The 20085-nt window shown below is 43.4% G+C and overlaps 1 protein-coding gene across 1 annotated transcript in view; it reads right to left on the bottom strand.

Moving 5' to 3' along the window:
• The window catches only part of LOC126473219 (uncharacterized), a 45518-nt gene extending 26348 nt beyond the window's left edge, over positions 1 to 19170 (bottom strand). The window contains exons 1-5 of the mRNA XM_050100129.1: positions 18889 to 19170; positions 17561 to 17718; positions 16391 to 16556; positions 16200 to 16312; positions 3082 to 3268 (exon numbers count right to left, since the gene is read on the bottom strand). Coding sequence (XP_049956086.1) covers positions 3082 to 3268; positions 16200 to 16312; positions 16391 to 16556; positions 17561 to 17709 — 615 coding nt within the window. The 5' untranslated portion in view covers positions 17710 to 17718; positions 18889 to 19170. The remainder of the gene's footprint in view (positions 1 to 3081; positions 3269 to 16199; positions 16313 to 16390; positions 16557 to 17560; positions 17719 to 18888) is intronic.
• Between the last annotated feature and the right edge of the window lie 915 nt (positions 19171 to 20085).

Genomic DNA, 20085 nt, shown 5'->3' with positions numbered 1-20085 from the left:
AAGTCGGCGGGACCGGGGGGCAGAGCGAAGTCGGCGGGACCGGGGGGCAGAAGCGGAGCGGAGTGGAACTGTTTAATTCATACATACACACAATAATATAGCACATACAAAAGCAAACGTTTATTCACGACTACACCACTGAAGGAATCTCAGTGAAATTTGGCATTGAGATGGCCTGAATCTTGGGGATGGACTTTTTCTACTTTCGACAGTTAAAACAAGGAAAAGTTGGCACTTAAATTTATGAACTGGATGGAACACTTTCATTACACCAGTGAATATAGACCCCTGTTAAAATTTTTGTTTCTGCTGGTTGCAAAAAATACAGACTAAATAACACACAGCTACTTCAATAGCATGATGCTTAGAAGCCCGCACCTGTCCAAGTTGTCCGCGTGCACCAATCAGCAGCTACGCTGTAGGCCTATCATGTTGTTGTGTGCTGGGGTAGTTGGGAGGGGGTTCTCATTCATACTTTGTGTTCCGCTTATCTAAACAGGCAGACATGAGACTAGCTTCAGTTTCTGCATCTATTGCAGTTCACTTTCTGACTTACCTTCACTCAGCATTTCAGTACTATTAATATGTGAGCGACGCTGCGGTTAACAGCTATAGTTCAATTCTTTTATCTTGGCGGCTCGCGCATTCCCGCCCAGACGCGGGAGATGGCTGCATTGCCAAGTTGCAAATGACGCACGCGCCAAGAGAAGTAGTGCCATAGTATAGTAGAGTTCGCAAACTTAGATTTAGTGGGGAGCGCGCAGTTTATGAAGTAAAGCCCCCACGGCCGCATTAACCCTTTCACTGCTACAGAGATGTGCTCCCCGCATTCCACACTGTGCACGATTTTGTCATCACTGCACTGCTCGCCTGTGCCGACACACACAGTGTTCTGACAGCTTTGACACTGATCATTCTATTTCTCAAAAACCATTTGGCCCAAAAATTTGATTTTTACACTTCTTCTAGACTGATACCTTCCCCCCATAAATGACTTATTTTTGTTTCGATGTTCAATGCAGTTACTGTGCAGCATTAAATGTAGTAAACTATTGCACGAAATTTTGAGAAGTTTGCAGAGGTGAAAGTCCATAGCGTAGACTTTCCGTATGATCGATTTTAGTTGCCACAATGTTGAGAATGAAATGTGGAGAATGTACCTAAATTTCATGTAAAATTTGCTTATAACTATATCTCATTTAATTTAAAGACCAGATAGGTGTCGTATGTAATATTGAGAAATATTCCGTCTTTCGCGACTGTAATAGAAGTTTTATTTATACCAGAGTTATTTCGATTTTTTTCTAAAAAGTTCTGATTAAAACAAAGTTGGCAAAGTACACAAAACTGAATTGTGGACATAATAAAACATAGAAAAAACTAAAATATATTGTCAGTGAGGCACAGTCACAAACAATTTGTGTTTGTCACAACGGACAGCAAATACTTGCCAAAACATAGATCAGTCGACGAAAACTTTGAATATGATCATGTTGCCAAAGCAGTGAAGCAAAGAATTGCGTCCGACAATCAAGTAGCTCAGCAACGTAAGAGCCGAAATTCTGCTCTAAATAATACTTTTAATACTGTCGCAAAAGAATATATCTCAATATGAATAGTAAAACAGCAACTGCGGAAGAGAAGATATACAAACAAAACAGATAACATGAAGATTGTATGTGTGCCTTTTAATTGTTTTTAATTGCTGTAAAAAGAAATATTGGAGAACAAAATTAGAATAACCGAAAACTTATTATGATTATAATGAAGAGACAAAGCACTAGAAATTTCAAAAAATTACATTCAAACGAATAAAATTCATGAAGTAAGACACTTCGATATTGTTTTTAAATACAGAAAATATAAAGCACCGAACGAGGTTTGAACTCAGATCCTCTCACTTAGCAACTGAACACTTTAAACATTATGCTAACGCATCTTGTCATTTAAGAGAGCTCCTGGAGGACTTTAACATGTCACGCAAAATACAGACAAACACTGTTGGTATGGCAATGAATTACTCACGTTTCGTCAAAGTACAATAGAAAATAAACAGTTACCGCTGTTCTTTATTGCGGAAAAGTTCGTGAGAATGACACAAACACCTTTCCTTGCTATCGCCTGAATTAGGAGGCTTATTGCTTATTTGGTTTAATTAATTAATAGAATATGAAGCAATTGGTATAAAGAATGCTTTTTCCAAACTTTCTATAAAAGAAAGTCTGCTCTCAAGACATTGCTTTTGTTCAATTACTTTATTTATGACTGAACGTTTCTAAACTGAAGACACTCGTCCGTGCTCTGCACTGCAGTCGAGCTCTGGCAACGCCGTTCTCTGTTCATTGGCTGACTGCGCTTTGTGACGTCAGATGTGCAGAACTAACCTAAACTCGACCGCCGTCGTAAATGACGCGCACTTTAGTAATCCAGATTACATGTAAAAGTTTGTTCAACAGTTTTCTCATAAAATAGTTAAAACAGATAGTTAATGGTAGTTCAATTACTGCAATTTCCTTACTCACTAAATGGTATGTCTGAATGGGACTGTGGAATGAATTTTAACAACACATACATAAAGACTTGTGTGACCGAACAGAAACAATTTATAATTTTGTACCATTATTACTGTCTGTTTGGATGAAGAAAAATTAACTTAAAATCAGGCTGCATAAATCAATTATTAGAACCTCAATCACCACCAAAGTTTGTATAAAATAATGACTAAGACAAGTTTTATAATGTTGTGTGTTAAGGTGTTGTAGGACGCAGCATGAGGGACCCTGATCAAAGGCAAGGCCTTCAGTATGTGAACACGAAAGGGTCGGAGAAGGGTGCGGTGGAGCTAATGGATGCAGAGCCAGATTAAAACTGGTCCTGCAGAAGTGAAGGACTCTGCCACAACAAATCTGACTTCCTCCTCATTTTCACTGACAAACACTACATTTGCACAGAAATGTTCAAAATGCAATGGTAGGTTCTTCATAAATGTTTTCTCCTGAGATAAAGTATGATACAGAGAAATTTTATCTTAAACTATTAATACAGTTGTAAAGGAGTCAGTACAAAAATTGTTATCCTTACCTTACAATTTGCTCTACAATCATGATTTATGAATGCTGCTGGCCCAAGCCACAGTTGTGCACAATTCTTGCGGCAGCTGAACATCACAGAAAAATCATTTTTTCCTGGATGTAGCAGCATTGCTTCTTCTTCCTCTGTCAGTTCTGCTATACAACCAACCAAACATGGTATTTTTTCATTCTTGTACCTGTATGGAGGTATAATATAACAGAAGTAAATTTAATCACGTCAAAAATATGGGGCTGATGATCTATTCCTCAGTCCCAAGACATATACTATAAATATACAACAAATACGGAGTCCCACAAGCACTGTACAGAATGCAATGCGTCTGTTAATTCATCAAAAACACTATTTACGGTTGGAAATCGGCTATATATTTTACAGTACTTAAAAGGAAAAGATCTCAACGTAATAATTACATCCATTACACTCAACATCCAAAATAAATGTTCCTCCCAAAAACTTCTTAGCAGCTTTAACCCAAATCCAGACTGGTGCTCAAACAGGTTCTTGCCTTTCCAAAATACTCTTACAGAGTGAGTTGTCAAGGCACGTTCAAAGATTCAATTTGCTAAACTTCATATATAGAGGCAAAATTCACAAATTAAAACTACCATTTAAGCTAAAGCAGCCTCTGTTTGACATTGACTGACATGGTGAAGCTATAATATAAGGAAGCTATAATATAAGATGCATTCAAAAAGAAATGAGCCGAAGTCTCTATTCGCAAACTGGTGACGGGAGAGTAATATCTGGACATGTGTAATGAGGTATGGTCCCAACCAGCTTGTGTGGAAGTTCACAGCCTGTCACTAGAGGGCATGATGCACGTCACATGACTAGACAGAGCTAGCAGCAGCATGCATCAATCGTCCAACGTTGCCAGTCGCACTGTAACAGGCGTCAACAGAAGAGCAAAAGGTGGTGGTCGTTTTCTGACAGCGGGAGGAGGAGGAGGAATCTACATTCATCAACAAATGTCAGAAGTGTACGGCGAACACTGCATTTCCCTTGCAAGGGTCAAGACGTGGCACAAGCGCTTCAGGGAAGGACGTGTGTCATTAGGCAATGATGCACGGTCTGGAGCACCACACTGAATTAGCGATGTCATCGTCCAGCTGGTGGCTGTAGTCATTACCCAGGACCGTCAAGTGACAGTGAGAGCCATAGCTGCCATGGTCGGATTGAGTGTCAGAAGTGATCACATCATCATGAAGGAACAACTGCACATGTGCAAACTGTGTGCCCAATGGGTGCCCCACAGTCTTCAACCACACCAAGAAGCGTATCGAACGGTCCACTGTCTTGTTCATCTGCAGCACTATGCTCACGAAGGAAATGCCTTCCTGGCAAGAGAGGTGGCTGGAGATGGGTCGTGATGTCATCACATCGAACCAGAATCAAAATGTCGTCATCTCCAGTGGAAGCATCCAGGACCAGGACCAGGACCAGGACCAGGACCACCAAAAAAAGCCAAGGCCGTCCATACAAGTGCAGGAAAGGTTATGCTGACATTCTCCTTTGATCAAGATGACCCCCTTCTGATTCACTTCCTGCAGCACAGGACAACAGTGAATGCCCAGCGTTACTTGCAAACCTTGACCACCCTTCACCAGGCAATCAAATCAAAACGACCATGCAATCTCACCCATGGGGTCATTCTGCTCCATGACAATGCAAAGTCTCACACGGCCAACAGTTGCAGCACTCCTGCAGACATTCAAATGGGACGTTCTTGGCCACCCTCTATACAGTCCAGACCCCTCTGTGATTACGCCATTTTTGGTACTCTTAAAAAGGCTCTGAGGGGCAAAGGATTCACTATACATGAGGAACTGGTTAACATCACAGCCCCAGGAATTTTATGAGACAGCCATTCACCGAACTGTGTCACAGTGGGACAAGTGTCTCAACAGCCAGGGTCAATACTTCTAATATACATGTACTGGTTTCTGTAATTATGCCCTGGCTTATCTCTTTCTGAATGCCCCTTATATTATGATGACTCCCTGAATAACTCAGCTGCTAGGAACACAGGCTATGAAAAGTCATGGTCCATATTTGAGTCATGATACATCCTGAAATTTAATTCTGGCAGTAAGTTTTACTATATGTTTGTTAATATCAATGGCACTGCACAAAACAAGAACTACACAAATATCATTCACATCTACCAAACATTTACAATAACTTATTTATTTTGAATGAGTGGAGGCAGTATGCTGAGGAGTCGGGAGGGGACAGTTTATAGGTACAGACTGCATGGATGGAGGCAGTGTTGAGGGGGTGGCTCCATGTGTAAGGGGTGTGGGTGGGTCAAGGTGCAAGGACTCAATTTGAATTCATGGGTGAGAAGGAGGGGGTTTGTTGAGAGGGAGTGACTGAGGCGGTTTGCTTGATTGTGGAAGTGAGACATGGTGCTGGTTGAGGGAGAGGGTGCATGAGCACATCTTGCTGGCTGAGAGGGGGAGGCACATGTTGCTGGTTGAGGCAACATGGAGGGTCCTAATTTTGCGGGGGGAGGGGGGGGGGAGGCTGTACCCAGGTTGAGGTGGTGAAACAGTGCTGGGGCATGTGTGGATTAAAGGGACTGGCTGAGGGGCATGTGCAGGTTGAGGGCATGGAGTTGAAGCAGTGGTTGAAGTGCTGGAGGCACTGAGGTGTGCCGTGGTTGGGGGAGTTAAGGGGTGTGTAGGTTGAGGGGTGTATGTGGGTTGAGGGAGCTTGGCAGGGCAAGTTGGGGGCTTGGTGGGGGGCTGAGCAGGCATGTTAGGGGGCGTGTTGATGAGGCGGGTTGAGGGGGTTGAAGGGAAGTTTGAGGTTAGCATGTTCAGGGAGGGTTGTGTGATTCAGGTTGAGGAAGGCATCTTGACATGGCAGGTTGAGGGGAGGTATGTTGGTTAGTTTGTGGGATTGAAGGGACCAGACCGCGACAGTCATCGGTCCCTTTTTCCAAAAAATTCAAACATCTACACACAAGAAAAACGAACAATGGAGATGACAAGAGACGACACAGGACAAGAAAGACTCAGACAGAGACCACACAAAAGGAATTAAAATCACACAGAGAGTGACAGTGGTTGGCCGATCATAAGAGGCAAAAAAGGAGAAGGCAACCACCCAGAAACACACTAAAAAACCCAGTCTAAAATCATAGGCCAAAGACCAGACTCAACACAAAAGAAAACTACAAACACTTAGATTAAGTGATAAAAGCCCCCTGCCCGAATAAAACGCAAAACTAAGACTGCCATAGCGTTGTCATCTGTTAGAAGGGCAGGGAGCTTATCAGGCAGCGCAAACGTCTGCCAGAGCACAGTTAAAAGGGGACAGTCCAACAAAATGTGGACCACCATCAAAGCCGACCCGCAGCGACATACAGGCGGGTCCTCATGGTGCAGTAAATGGCTGTGTGTCAGGCGGGTGAGGCCAATGCTGAGCTGACAAAGGACAACTGTGTCCCTGCGAGGGGCTCACATGGATGACCGCCATACATTCGTCATCTCCTTGATAGGACGGAGTTTGTTTGGTGTGGTCAGGTCGCACCATTCAGTGTCCCAAAGTGCGAAAATTTTGCAGCGTAAGACTGCTCGCAAATCAGTCTCCGGGAGGCCAATGTCCAGAGATGGTTTACTGATGGCCTGTTTGGCCAGGCGGCCAACATGTTCATTGCCTGGTATCCCAACACGGCCTGGGGTCCACACAAAGACCACAGAGCGGCCGCAACGGGCAAGAGTAGGGAGGGACTCCTGGATAGCCATTGCCAGATGAGAGCGAGGGAAACACTGGTCGATAGCTCGTAAACTGCTCAGGGAGTCGCTACAGATAACGAAGGACTCACCTGAGCAGGAGCGGATATACTCTAGGACACGAGAGATGGCGACCAGCTCAGCAGTGAAAACGCTACAGCCAGGCAGCAATGAGTGTTGTTCGTAATAGTCTCCTAGAGTGAGAGCATAACCGACACGACCAGCAACCATCGAATCGTCAGTGTAAACAATGCCATAGCCCTGATATGTGGCAAGGATGGAAAGTAAGCGGCGGCGGAAGGCCTCAGGAGAAACTGAGTCCTTCGGGCCCTGTGCCAATTCGAACCGAAGGCAAGGGTGAGGCACACACCACGGGGGTGTACGCAAAGGAGCCCGGAAAGGAGGTGGAAGAGGCAAAACCCCAAGCCCGGAGAGAAGCTCTCTGATGCGGACCGCGATCGTACAACCCGACTAAGGGCCGACATTCTGGGAGATGGACGACCAACTGAGGGAACAGGAGACGATAATTAAGATGCCTGGGCAAGCCACAAACATGTGTACCATAAGCGGCCAGTAAACGTTGGCGTCGTAACCGCAGTGGAGGGACACCTGCCTCCACAAGTATGCTGTTTACAGGGCTGGTCCGGAAAGCGCCAGTGGCAAGTCGAATCCCACTGTGAAGGATGCAGTCCAGCACCCGCAACACAGAAGGCGATGCTGAACCATAAGCCAGGCTCTCAAAATTCAGACAGGACCAAATTAACGGCTGGTAGAGCTGCAAGAGAGTAGATCGGTCGGCTCCCCAGCTGGTGTGGCTCAAGCATCGCAGAGCATTAAGATGCCGCCAACACATCTGTTTAAACTGCCGAACATGAGGGAGCCAAGTCGACCAGGCATCAAAAACCACACCCAAAAACCGATGCGTCTCCACCACAGCAAGAGGTTCGCCGTCAAGACAAAACTGTGGCTCAGGGTAAACAGTGCGTCGCCGGCAGAAATGCATAACGCAGTCTTGGCAGGCGAAAACTGGAAACCATGCGCTACAGCCCAAGACTGCGCCTTGCGAATAGCGCCCTGCAGCTAACGTTCAGCAGCTGCAATGCCAATGCAGCTATAGTAGAGGCAGAAGTCGTCAGCATAAAAGGACGCTGAGACAGACGTACCCACCGCCGCAGTGAGCCCATTAATTGCAATTAAAAACAGGCAGACACTTAAGACAGATCCCTGCAGCACCCCGTTCTCCTGAACTCGGGGGGGGGGGGGGGGGGGGGGGGGGGGGGGGGGGGGGGGGGGGGGGGGGGGGGACTATGGGAGGCCGCAACTTGCACGCGGAAGGTACGATGCTCGTATCGAATGCCTTCCGCATGTCAAAAAAGAGAACGACGAGGTGCTGACAGCGGACAAAGGCTGTACGGATGGCTGACTCCAGGGTCACCAGACTGCCAGCGGCAGAGCGGTCCTTACGGAACACACCCCGAGACGGAGCCAGAAGGTCCCGGGACTCGAGTACCCAACTCAACCACCAGCTCACCATCCATTCAAGCGACTTGCAAAGAACGTCGGTGAGGCTAATGGGGCGGTAGCTGTCCACCTCCAATGGGTTCTTGCCAGGTTTCAAAACAGAGATAACTATGCTTTCCCGCCATTGCAACAGAAACTCACCCTCGACCCAGATACGGTTGTAAAGGTCAAGGAGGCGTCGCTGGCTGAGAGGTGTTTCACCATCTGACAGTGGATGTGATCTGGCCCGGAAGCTGTATCAGGGCAAGCGGCTAGGGCACTTTGGAATTCCCACTCACTGAATGGAACATTGTAAGATTCAAGATAGCGCTTGTGAAATGAAAGGCTCCGACGCTCTAACCACTCTTTAATGGAGCGGAAAGTCAGTGGGTAACTCGCAGAAGCGGAACTCTGAGCAAAACGCTCTGCTAAGTTGTTGGAAATTGTGTCTGGGTCAGTACAAACTTCTCCATTCAGTGAAAGCTCAGGGACACTGACGGACGTCGGATAGCCATAGAGTCGCCGAATCTTGGCCCATACCTGCGATGGAGAGGTATGGAGGCCAATGGTGGAGACATACCGTTCCCAGCACTCCTGCTTGTGTTGGCAAATGAGGCGGCAGGCCCGCGCATGGAGCCGTCTAAAGGCGATGAGTTGTGGTAATGAGGGATGTCACTTGTGACGCTGGAGTGCCCACCTATGATCTCTAATCACCTCAGCAATCACAAGCGACCACCAAGGCACAGTCCTCCACCGAGGGGACCCAGAAGAACAGGGAACAGCAGATTCTGAGGCAGTAATGATGCCGGTGGTGACGGAGTGAACCACCACATCAATGGTGACATTGGAAAGAGGCTCAATAGCAACAACGGAGGAGAACAAGTCCCAGTCAGCCTTATTCATAGCCCATCTGCAGGTGCGCCCAGAAGAGTGGCGCTGTGGCAATGACAGAAAGATCGGAAAGTGGTTACTACCGCAAAAGTTGTTGTGCACCCTCGATTGGACAGATGGTAAGAGGTTAGGGCTGCAAATCGAAAGGTCGATTGCTTAGTATGTGCCATGAGCCACACTGAAATGCGTGAAGGCACCATCATTTAAAAGGGAAAGTTCGAGCTGTGCCAATACATGCTCAACGGTGGCGCCTCGGCCTGTTGCCACTGATCCAAACCACAGTGGGTTATGGGCGTTGAAGTCACCCAGTAAGAGAAAAGGGGAGCGGCAATTGGGCTATCAGCGCAGCCAGGACATGCTGCGGGACATCACCATCCGGTGGAAGATACAGACTGCAGACAGTAACAGCTCTGGCATCCACACCTGAACAGCGACAGCCTCTAAAGGTGTTTGTAGAGGGACAGACTCGCTGTGAGGGGAGTGGAGGACGTAGATGCAGACGCCACCAGATACCCTTTTATAACCTGCCCGGTTCCTGTAACAACCCCGATAGCCATGGAGGGCGGGGGTTCGCATTGCCAGAAGCCAAGTTTCTTGAAGAGCAATGCAGAGGAACGGGTGAAGTCTGAGAAGTTGTCGGAGATCAGTGCCACTGGAGGATGATATTGTCCATGGCTGAAAAGGTGCGAAGGGACTGGGGAGGCATATTACGCCGCTGGGTCACCGGCTGCCACTGATTTAGCACCTGTACAAGTGCTATCCAAGGTGTCTGAGGGACCGGCGAGATCGAGGTCCTCAGGAGACGCCACGGTCTCCACCATCTCGGACGCAGAGCTCGAAGGTTGCGATGGGGTGTGTGCCACCGCTAGTTCCTTGGCTTTAGAGGTCTTCCTCCGGGACGGAGGAGGATCGCGAAGCCCTATGACCAGCTGCTTGTGGAAACCTGGTAAGGGAGGGACCCAAGGGACCCCTTGCGAGCGAGAGTAGTTGAAGAAGTTGGTCACTTCTCCGGCTTAGAAGTGGGGACGGACGCCCCCAATGGGTGGGTGGGGGGGGGGGGGGGGGTGCATCAGAGGTAGGTGGTGCAGAAGGAACAGGGTGGGTAGTGCCTCCCACGGGCAAGGGGGCGTGTGGAGTTGTACGGCTCAGCAATCTGGCTGGAATTCGCTGAACTGATGGGGCTAGCGCGGGTGTTGTAGCAGCGGCGTATGAAGATGACATTCTCACAGGATGTAACGGTTCAAATTTCCTCTTAGCCTCAGTATAGGTCAGTTGATCCAGGATCTTATATTCCATGATTTTTCACTCTTTCTGTAATATCTTGCAGTCTGGCGAGCAAGGTGAATGATGCTCGCCACAGTTGACACAGATGGGAGACGGGGCACATGGAGTATTGGGATGTGATGGACGTCCGCAATCTCGACATGTGAGGCTGGAAGTACAGCGGGAAGACAAGGCCAAACCTCCAGCACTTGAAGCACCGCATGGGGGGAGGGACATCACACTCGTAGACCATCACCTTGATCTTCTCCAGTATTGTATCACCCTTGAAGGCCAAGATGAAGGCACTGGTAGCAACATGATTATCCTTCGGAGCCCGATGAACGCGCCAGACGAAATGAACACCTCGACGCTCTAAGTTGGCGCGCAGCTCGTCATCAGACTGCAAAAGTAGGTCACTATGGAAAATAATACCCTGGACCATATTTAAACTCTTATGTGGTGTGATGGTAACGTTAACATCCCCCAACTTGTCACAAGCAAGTAACCTTCGCGACTGGGCAGAGGATGCCGTTTTTATCAAAACTGACCCAGAGCGCATTTTGGACAAGCCCTCCACCTCCCCAAATTTGTCCTCTAAATGCTCTACAAAAAACTGAGGCTTTGTGGACATGAAAGACTCCCCAACAGCTCTCGTACAAACTAGGAACTAGGGCGAATAACTGCCACTACTATCCTGAGACTTACGCTCCTCCCACGGTGTGGCCACGGAGGGGAACGTTTTCCAATCATGTTTCTGAGCATTAAATTGAGTCCGAGAACGCTTAAGAGACTGCCGGAGTCCCGATGCCCCAGGGAGATAGGCATCTACTCCTTGGGAGATAGGCATCTACTCCTTGGCATACATGGGGAGTTAACGGCGCAGCCATCAGCAGAGCGATCCCTGTGTTGTCAGGGGGCTACAACCAACAGGGGTACATGGTGGCCCCACCACAATGGACTGGCTACCATGCTGGATATTAGGTGACAAGTAGTCCATGTTTGTTGTCAGTGCAGAAAGTGGCACTGCACAGTGCATGGCGGAAAATGCACGCAGGAACGTGTCCATGCCCAAGAGTTGGAGAGCGGGCAGGACTGCAATGCAATGACGATTAAGCTAGCAAAAGGTCTCAATGCACAATGGACACAATGCACCAAGTAAGGCGCCCTTCCCCAATCGGCTCGCTCTTCGGAAGGATTTTGAGATAAGGAGGTCAAACCCAACAGGGGACCATCACATAAAGACCGAAACGTTTGAGACTCCTTTTAGTCGCCTCTTACGACAGGCAGGAATACCGCGGGCCTATTCTTACCCCCAAACCCACAGGGGGAGGTTGAGGGGAGGGTTGAAGGGGACATGTTGAGAGGCAGATGAGGAGGTGGTTTAAGAGAGTGGTCAGAGTTCCTGTGCTACTGACTGCTAGCCCACTAGCCTGTCAGGCAGGCTGGCCCATCAATGGCCCATCTCAGTTCAGCCAGCCTGTATCCGTAATCCAGCGTGGCACCTTCAACCCAGCCAGACTACAGCTTGTGAGCTGCCATTTGGTGTAGGATGCAACATACACTGTGTGCTACGTTTGTCTGCACTGCAAGCTCTTGTCACCAACATCTTGAATGGGCCTGAAGTTTCATGCAGTCAGCATAATGATTCCTGTAGCCTATTCAAGTTTTTAATACAAATGAAAACTGCAGAAGAAATTAGCAATAGTATAATAAGAGTTTGAATAGAACTAATAACTATAGACATATCACAAACCTGTTTAACATAAAATACCTCAACTACTTAAACTTGTACAAGAAGCTAATTTGATGCAAGCTCTGCATCACATCTGTCCTGCAGGAAAAGCACTTATTTATTCATCCAGTACTTTCATGAAAAAACTGTGTACAATCCAAACAGCGCCCATATCCTGAAACCTTTCTTCTGGAAGAACAAGTCATGCATAAATGAATTTGCATTCAGCCGCAGCCATAGTAGCAGGAATAGCTAAAAAGGATTTGGAAACCAGTGCCACTGCAATTTCCAATGGGAAAGCAGCACATTTTGGAACTTAATTACGTGAATGGTCTGTCATTGCGCAGTCATTACATCCTCAAAACACACAATAGCATTCTCGGATATGATATCCTGTACAGTCTAGTCTTCAAATCATCTTTTCTTAGGCAATGGGTTATTATTCTCCGATTTTCCTTTCAGTATATCTCAAATTACATCCAGATAACTACGTTTACACGAAAACATGGTCAAATGAAAGTTGGAGAAATTAAGATGCAAAATTCATTTTAGCAGTTAACAGTGTGGGCAGCAAATTAGATGCAACTTCAGGATTATTGAGAAAGTGTGTGCCAGACTAAGACTCTTTAACCTGGAAACTTCTGTCTTTCACAGGCTAATTCTCTGGCGACTAAGCTAACCATGTTCAACTCATGACATGCAATCACCATTTTACTTCCACCAGTACCTCTTTCTCAACCCAAAATTCACAGAAGTTCTCCTGCATACCTTGCATGACTAGTATTCCTCAAAGAAAGGGTACCGTGGGTGGCAGGGTACGTGTCCAATACAGGAAGGGCAAACAGTGTAACGAGCAAAAGACGTGTGGTCAGTGGAGAGTGGGACAGTGGAATGTGTGCAAAAGAAAAATGATGATTTTCTTAAAATGGTCATGTGGATATTTTATTATTATTCTAAGTGACCGTAGTGTAAAGCACCTACATCAATGAGGGTCATCGGCATGTGTCAATGTCATCAGAACACGATAAGTTATTTTACCTTCATAGCTGTATTATAACGTGAAAAAATGCTATCAAAAGAATATTGCCACTGTATAGTCCACTCCTTTTTGTGTCTGCACATAACTGCTATTGAATACAGCAGTTATCCTTTCCCAAAACGTATCCTTCTCCGAATCCATATGCGTAAGTGTAAAGGGCTGAATTTATAGGCCCTTGTCAACATCCCAACCTATCTTAATGCTCTTCCAGGAGTTAAACATGGAATGCTGTTGATTTCTCTAAAGGTACACGTGTTCAAATCTTCGTGGACGAGAGAAAGCTAACTGCAGTAACGAAGTCTTTAAAATTGTAATATGAATGCTTCAATATTTAACAAAGTCCAATCTGCCTCATATGCTGTCACAGTGTTTCAAAAAAGCCACTAAGCTGTGCAGCACTTGTTCGCATTGCTTAATTAGTTTTGGGAATTTGTTTTCCGAGTTATGCTCAAATGAAATGGTGAAGCATGACTGATTTATATTTGAAAGTAGGGTGTAGTCTTTTCACTGAGAAATACCTATAAGCACTGGGGTGGTGTGCAGATCGTGGTTAAAAATTATGTAACCACGCCAATGAGTTACTTCCAGGAGGCCTGCCATCTAACATGATAATCTTAAGTATTTGCTACCAAGCACATGTAAACGCACATCATCACAGCACACTTGATGCAATGATACATTATGAAAGAATTAATGACTCTATATAAGTTTGTTAATAATTACTCTGAGTGTTGCTGCCAAATTCTCCATTACATAGCAATGATATTGAACTTACAAGACAGGGTGATAAAAGTGTGATCAGAAACTAAAAGGAATTTTTGTTTTTCTTAAAAATCTTTAATAGTTCACCCCCCCTCAGGCATCATACACATGTGCCAGCACTTTCTTGAACTGACCTCTCGTTATGGTTTTAGCCCCTTCAGCGATTGTATTTTTATCTCATCAATGGTGGTAAAACAACATCCTTTCAGGGTTTCCTTCAGCCTCAACAACAGAAAGAAATCACAGGTGGCCATGTTCACTTAATACTGTGCCTGCGGCAACATACGAGTTTTGTTTTTATATAAAAAAAGAGGGGGGGGGGGGGGGGGGGGAGGTGTCAAGAACAAGCACTGAGGGGTCAGGGAGAGCATTATCGTTATGCAATTTCCAAGAGTGGTTTTGTCACACTTCTCATCGTTTTCTTCAGATTGCTTTGCACAAATGGCTCCTAACTTCTAGATAGTGTTCCTTACAACCATAGGGCAGGAACTCATGATCCACTAACCCATTGTAATCAAAGAAAACTGTGAGAATAACCATCAAATGTGATTAAACTATTCAATTTTTTTTTCGGTCTTGGCTCCTCAGGCAGCTTTCATTGGGACAACTGGGCCTTTGTTTCAACGTTCATCTTATTTCATCACATGTCATAACTTTCTTTAGAAGTTCTGGCTTCTTGTTGACTTCATTCAGCAATTCCTGCGCAATGACTTTGCAACATTTTTTACCTAAATTCAACAACTTTGGATCAAACTTTGCTGCAACACATATCACATCAAAAACATCCGAAAAAATTGCTTGGTATGAGCCAAAGGATATGTTGACATCATCAGCAACCTCTCTGATGATGATCTAGTGATTTTCCAGACACATTTTCATTACTTCTTTGGACATTTTCGTCAGTAATTGATGAGCTATTGGGTTTCCTTGGCAGTCACCTCAAAGGTTCCCCCCCCCCCCCCCCTTTGAAATGTTTATACTACTTGTAAACTCTTGTCTTACTGATAGTAGATCTGCCAAAAGCTACTGTGGACTTTTTGAATGCAGTGCTACACTTTACTTCATTTTTCAAGCAAAATTTAATTCAAATTCTTTGAGGCATTGTTTTTTTAAAGTAAAAATTAGCTGAGCACTCAAAAACACTTATGACCTTTTCAACAGTCAACAATACACTAAATATTCAAAACAGATGAATACGCAAATATACAACAGGAACATGTGTGCCAAGAAGTTTTTTTTTTTTTTTTTAAACTGAAAATCGAATGTATAAAGCTCATAAAATTAAAAAAACCCTGTTATTTTTTTATCACACCTTATTAAGTCTAGAACGAGAAAAATCAACAGTGTCAATAGTCAAGGTAAAAGAACTTGTTGGCATATTATTAAAACCAAACAGATCTATAACATGTAAATTATGGAAGGAGGGACATAACATCAGAGAGGAGCTCTTAGTATTTGATACATACATACATACATGCACACACGTGGTGCCACTTGTTCGTCATTGAAAAATTCAGTCTCTCAACTTACTAAACTGACTGAGTATTACTTGCTTGACCTACAACAGTCACACCACGTATTATAAAATATGTTTTCTGTGGCAAACAGTGTCTAACCTGATGTTAGCTAGTCCTCGAAAACTTTCTTAATGCAGTTTTTTTTTCTATTTACCTAACTGTGGGTTATAGGCATTTCACTACGACCTCCCATTACATTATGTGCCCATAACTTGGAATATTTAAAATAAATAAGTAAAATTACAGATGGTTGCTAATAACGCAATGATACTGACACTGTTAACAAAACATTAGGAACCTTTACTTTCAACTGTAAATTTAATTTTTATTTACTGTGCTTCAGCCAAGACAAAACTGTTTTCAGTCAAGACTGCCAAGTATTCAATTAACTAGAAGCATGATTATGTTTTCTTTAATGTTGAAGGAAATTTGTTTTCCAAACTGTAATAAAAGTTTAGGAGTGCACACAATTCTATCTGAAAGTCATAGCGGAATACTTTACATAGATGGACATAGGAGATACCCTGTAGCTACAACATAATTCAATGTCAGAGGTTCCTATCAACCCTCTTATGTTTACTCTGTCAATTTTGTACACATTGTTTATTTTGGGTATGGAATAACAAGATCTCTGCAAGATATAAACATAAACAAAAACTTACCATTTTTTTGTGGCCGATATCTTTGCACCTTTCTGTCCTTCAAGAGAATATCGATAACAAGGCTCAATAATGAAACCAGAATCTTTGTCGAAGACTCTTAAATAGCGATATATCTGCAATTTAAAATGTCTGTTAGCTAATTCATTAAACTGGTTTACAAAAAATAAATAACTCTGTTACAATAATATTACATGTTCCTCTAAGCGCAGTTGCTGCTGCTTCGACTTGAAATGCGTCATCCGTGGCATCCATTCACCAGATATTAAACGATTATATGCCTTTTCATAATTTTGTGTCACTATGAACTCTTCTATGATTCCTTTCAATTCTTCTTTGTTTGCTTTTAGAGGTCTGTACCTGAAAACCAACGCAATACATGCACGTATTATTTAATTGGTCATGTTTTCTGCATTTACAGTACCTTCCGTCATAGCTTAGTTTGTAAAAAGAATTGTTAATTACATCTGAGAACTGAAGTAAAACGCAAGAAAGACAAAACTGTACAAATTGCAGCTAGCCTTTCAGTATAAGCTTTTGTCATCTTTCTATGCCTTATCTTTTCACATTCTGAAGGCAATGAATAATTTTAGTAGTACCAACAACAACAACAACAACACAGGCCACAACATGGGTTTTAACTGAACTAAAGGAACAGTAAAAATTTAAGGCTGCACAGTTGCTAACGAGTTAAACCTTTGCCTTTCTACTAACAGCCTTCTTTGTTTCCCAGTTCTTTTACACATCAAGATGATAAGTAAAGTTTTATGATTAAAATACTAATTATTCAAATACTCCCATAAAAAGAATGTAAACAAGAGTTGAATTTCAGCAGTAGCTAAATAATGATCACAAGTTTCTAGGTCAAACATTTAATTTACGATATTTCTAAAGATAACTATGCAACAGTCCTCTTGCACAGATCAATAACACATTACACTGTGAAACTGCCACATGATTACAGTATTCCCACCAACTGACATATCTATACCCAAATCTCATTGTCTTTTTCAGTGAAAAGAACTTTTTCACAGTGCCAAAGTTGTCAGTGATTAACAAGTAATACAGACTACACCATAAACAGTGGTTGAGCATGATGAAACCAGTGTTAGGATTACACTGGTACAACCTGAGGAAATGTGTCGAATTCACAGTGAATATGGCCTACATTTGTAGAATAGCAAGCAATAATTTGCAAATGCAGATTACATTAAGCAAGGTGTGAAGTAAATTACAGCTGTTATACCTAGTGTTTACATTCAAAACTTGTAGGAACATAGCTATTTTGAAGAGATTCTTACTGAAAACTATTGCTTCCCACATTACATAATAGTGGTGAGGAGATATCATGTTAGTTACTGTACCTGATGTTCATCTTGTGAGTAACAAAACCCAAATGAGGATCAAGAACTAATGACGTCGCCAAATCGTCATTCTCCGACAGCTCTTTTGGTGACATTCCTGTTGGCTGCATCTTGTGAAACAGATGTCGAGGCACCTGATCCACAACCATCCTGATTCACTGAAGCAAACAAGTCCCAGTGACTCCACAGCACCACAGTGAAGGCATCTAATTAACTTCATTACAACATTATTTGCTGCATCTGAGGAGCATTGTGCTTGCTACGTTTGCACAGAAATTAAAATAGCTACAAATAAAACGAGGGAAATGAATATGACGAAAACAAAAATGAAACTGAAAAAATATTTCCCCAAGACACCTATTTAAAGTTACAAAGTCGAGAAAAGATAGAGTGGTAACCATGACACAAAGTTAAACTTTTTTACGTACTAGCTGTAAACGCAGAGGTTGGTGTAAGAACACTTCACTTAGCCTAACTGAATACAATTCGATTACTTGCACTTACACACCGCCAGAACATGGGGTCATTCTTGATGACAGAAATGTGACAGATTAAAAACATATGACAAGAGCGTTCGGCAACTGAGTCAGACGTAGGGTACAAAAAGTTCTGAGTCGCGTGCATAGAACTGGTGTCATTTGTAACCAAATACCGAATGTGAAATATTGAAACGAAAAATATTCGTGACACGTAATGCACACTTAATTCTATAAGTGTTACTTTATGCGTTGTAGTTAACTTTCTATAAACAAAACCTTCCTTGCCGATTGGGGCAATCACAAACACGGTTATTATTATACAACTGAAGTTTCAAAAATTTGGATTATGGATGCGTAATACACATGAGCATCTCTCTTTTTCGCAGACTCTAGGATTTGTCAAACTAGTTCAACATTTCAAAATGAGTAGCCTTAACAGGACTGCACACGGCAGCAGTATTTCTAGTTGCCCATGCACCACGAGTAATGATACTGTGTACAGCTGATACTTCCTATATCGTATCTGCATAACATTTATAAAAACAAACTCGATGACACGCATGAAGCTATTTGTTACAAACGACACTCCCCCATGGACACAAAAGATACGCGATGGAATGATGCTACGTATTCCACACATATGCGCCACAAATACGAAAGTGTAATATCGTCACATACTGTGTTGTCACTTCCAAAACACAGAATTTTTAGATTTACTGAAGACAGAGGAAAGAAACATTGCGAAGTTCATACGAAAACCGTTAAAAAGTTCAATGGCTAGCTGCATGGTTCGGCATCAATTTGGGTCCAAGCACATGACAAACATGTACTTCAAACACATTTCCTTACCTAATTACAAAAAGAAATATTGCAGAACTATGTTTGTCAGTCAGCTCCCCACTAAACTACTACATAAGGTGTGTCTGTTGCACATTATGCGAAAATCTGTACACTTCTTCCCGATAGACGCTTCGAACCAATCATGGCAGACAAGGATTCACTCAATACACGCCTACAGCTGACGTACACCACTGTATACTACCGAATCTCCATTTAATTTTCTAGGATAATACAAAGTTCGTATCTAATTTAAAAACGTTAACTACAACAACATATTAGCTGCCATTCCAATCGTTGCTCCAACTCCGGAACTACTTATGACTTCGCGGAGGAATTCGTATAACGGTGGTTCTACTACAATAAGGTCTATTTTGTCGTTTACGTGTCCATGGCCTTCTTGAATATTAGTGAAGCTTGCTTACATTGTTGGTTTGCAATAAGCTGGTGATGATTAGAGAATGGACGATAGGAGATATAATATTTGATCATTTCCCAGGAGTAAAATACGTATTGGAAATGAAAATTGCAAAGGATCGTTAAGTAATAAAAAAAAAAACAGTGCAAAAGGATTCAGGGTAGGAGAGAGAATGTAAATGACGGGATTTAAAAAAAATTACACCGGGACTCGGTACCATTGGCAAAAGTGTAGTTTTGGAGTCGTTGGGATCTAAGTGAAGACAACGAATACATTTTATAACTCCCTGCTTTTCATACATATTTCCGTGCAGACTACATTTGATGTTTTAACAGATCTCTATAAACGCCTGCATGTAGGTGGGCCTAATATCTCATTCGTATGTGTACTTGGAGTTGGTCTCATATTTTATTCGTATTACATTTTTTGTATCCGATCAACCTGCTATTACAGTACTTAGGCCTATGTAAGTTGTGCTTCACACTGTAATTGATACTCAGCCGTGAGATTTATATAACCAAAAACACCCTGGCCAGTTCTCTACGAGATTGCCCCAGTTAACTTAGTCGGCATCTTCTGTTTTGCATGATTCCTGCCATAATGTCTACGTCTTTACACTCCGTTGTTCCCAGTTAAGCGATCACCAAACAAACGTAGTGGTTACCCATTTTTCTACTTAACTTTTTGTGTATGACATATGCACTAAATCATATCAAGAAAAGAAATCCAGCTTGATAGGAAACTCAAGGCTCGTGATTACTGGTACTTTTATTAGTGCATAAAAACGTAGT

This window comes from Schistocerca serialis, chromosome 4, assembly GCF_023864345.2.
Source record: "Schistocerca serialis cubense isolate TAMUIC-IGC-003099 chromosome 4, iqSchSeri2.2, whole genome shotgun sequence".
Classification (NCBI taxonomy): domain Eukaryota; kingdom Metazoa; phylum Arthropoda; class Insecta; order Orthoptera; family Acrididae; genus Schistocerca; species Schistocerca serialis.
The sequence above is the reverse complement of the archived record's forward strand: the minus strand, read 5'-3'. Positions and strand labels throughout refer to the sequence as shown.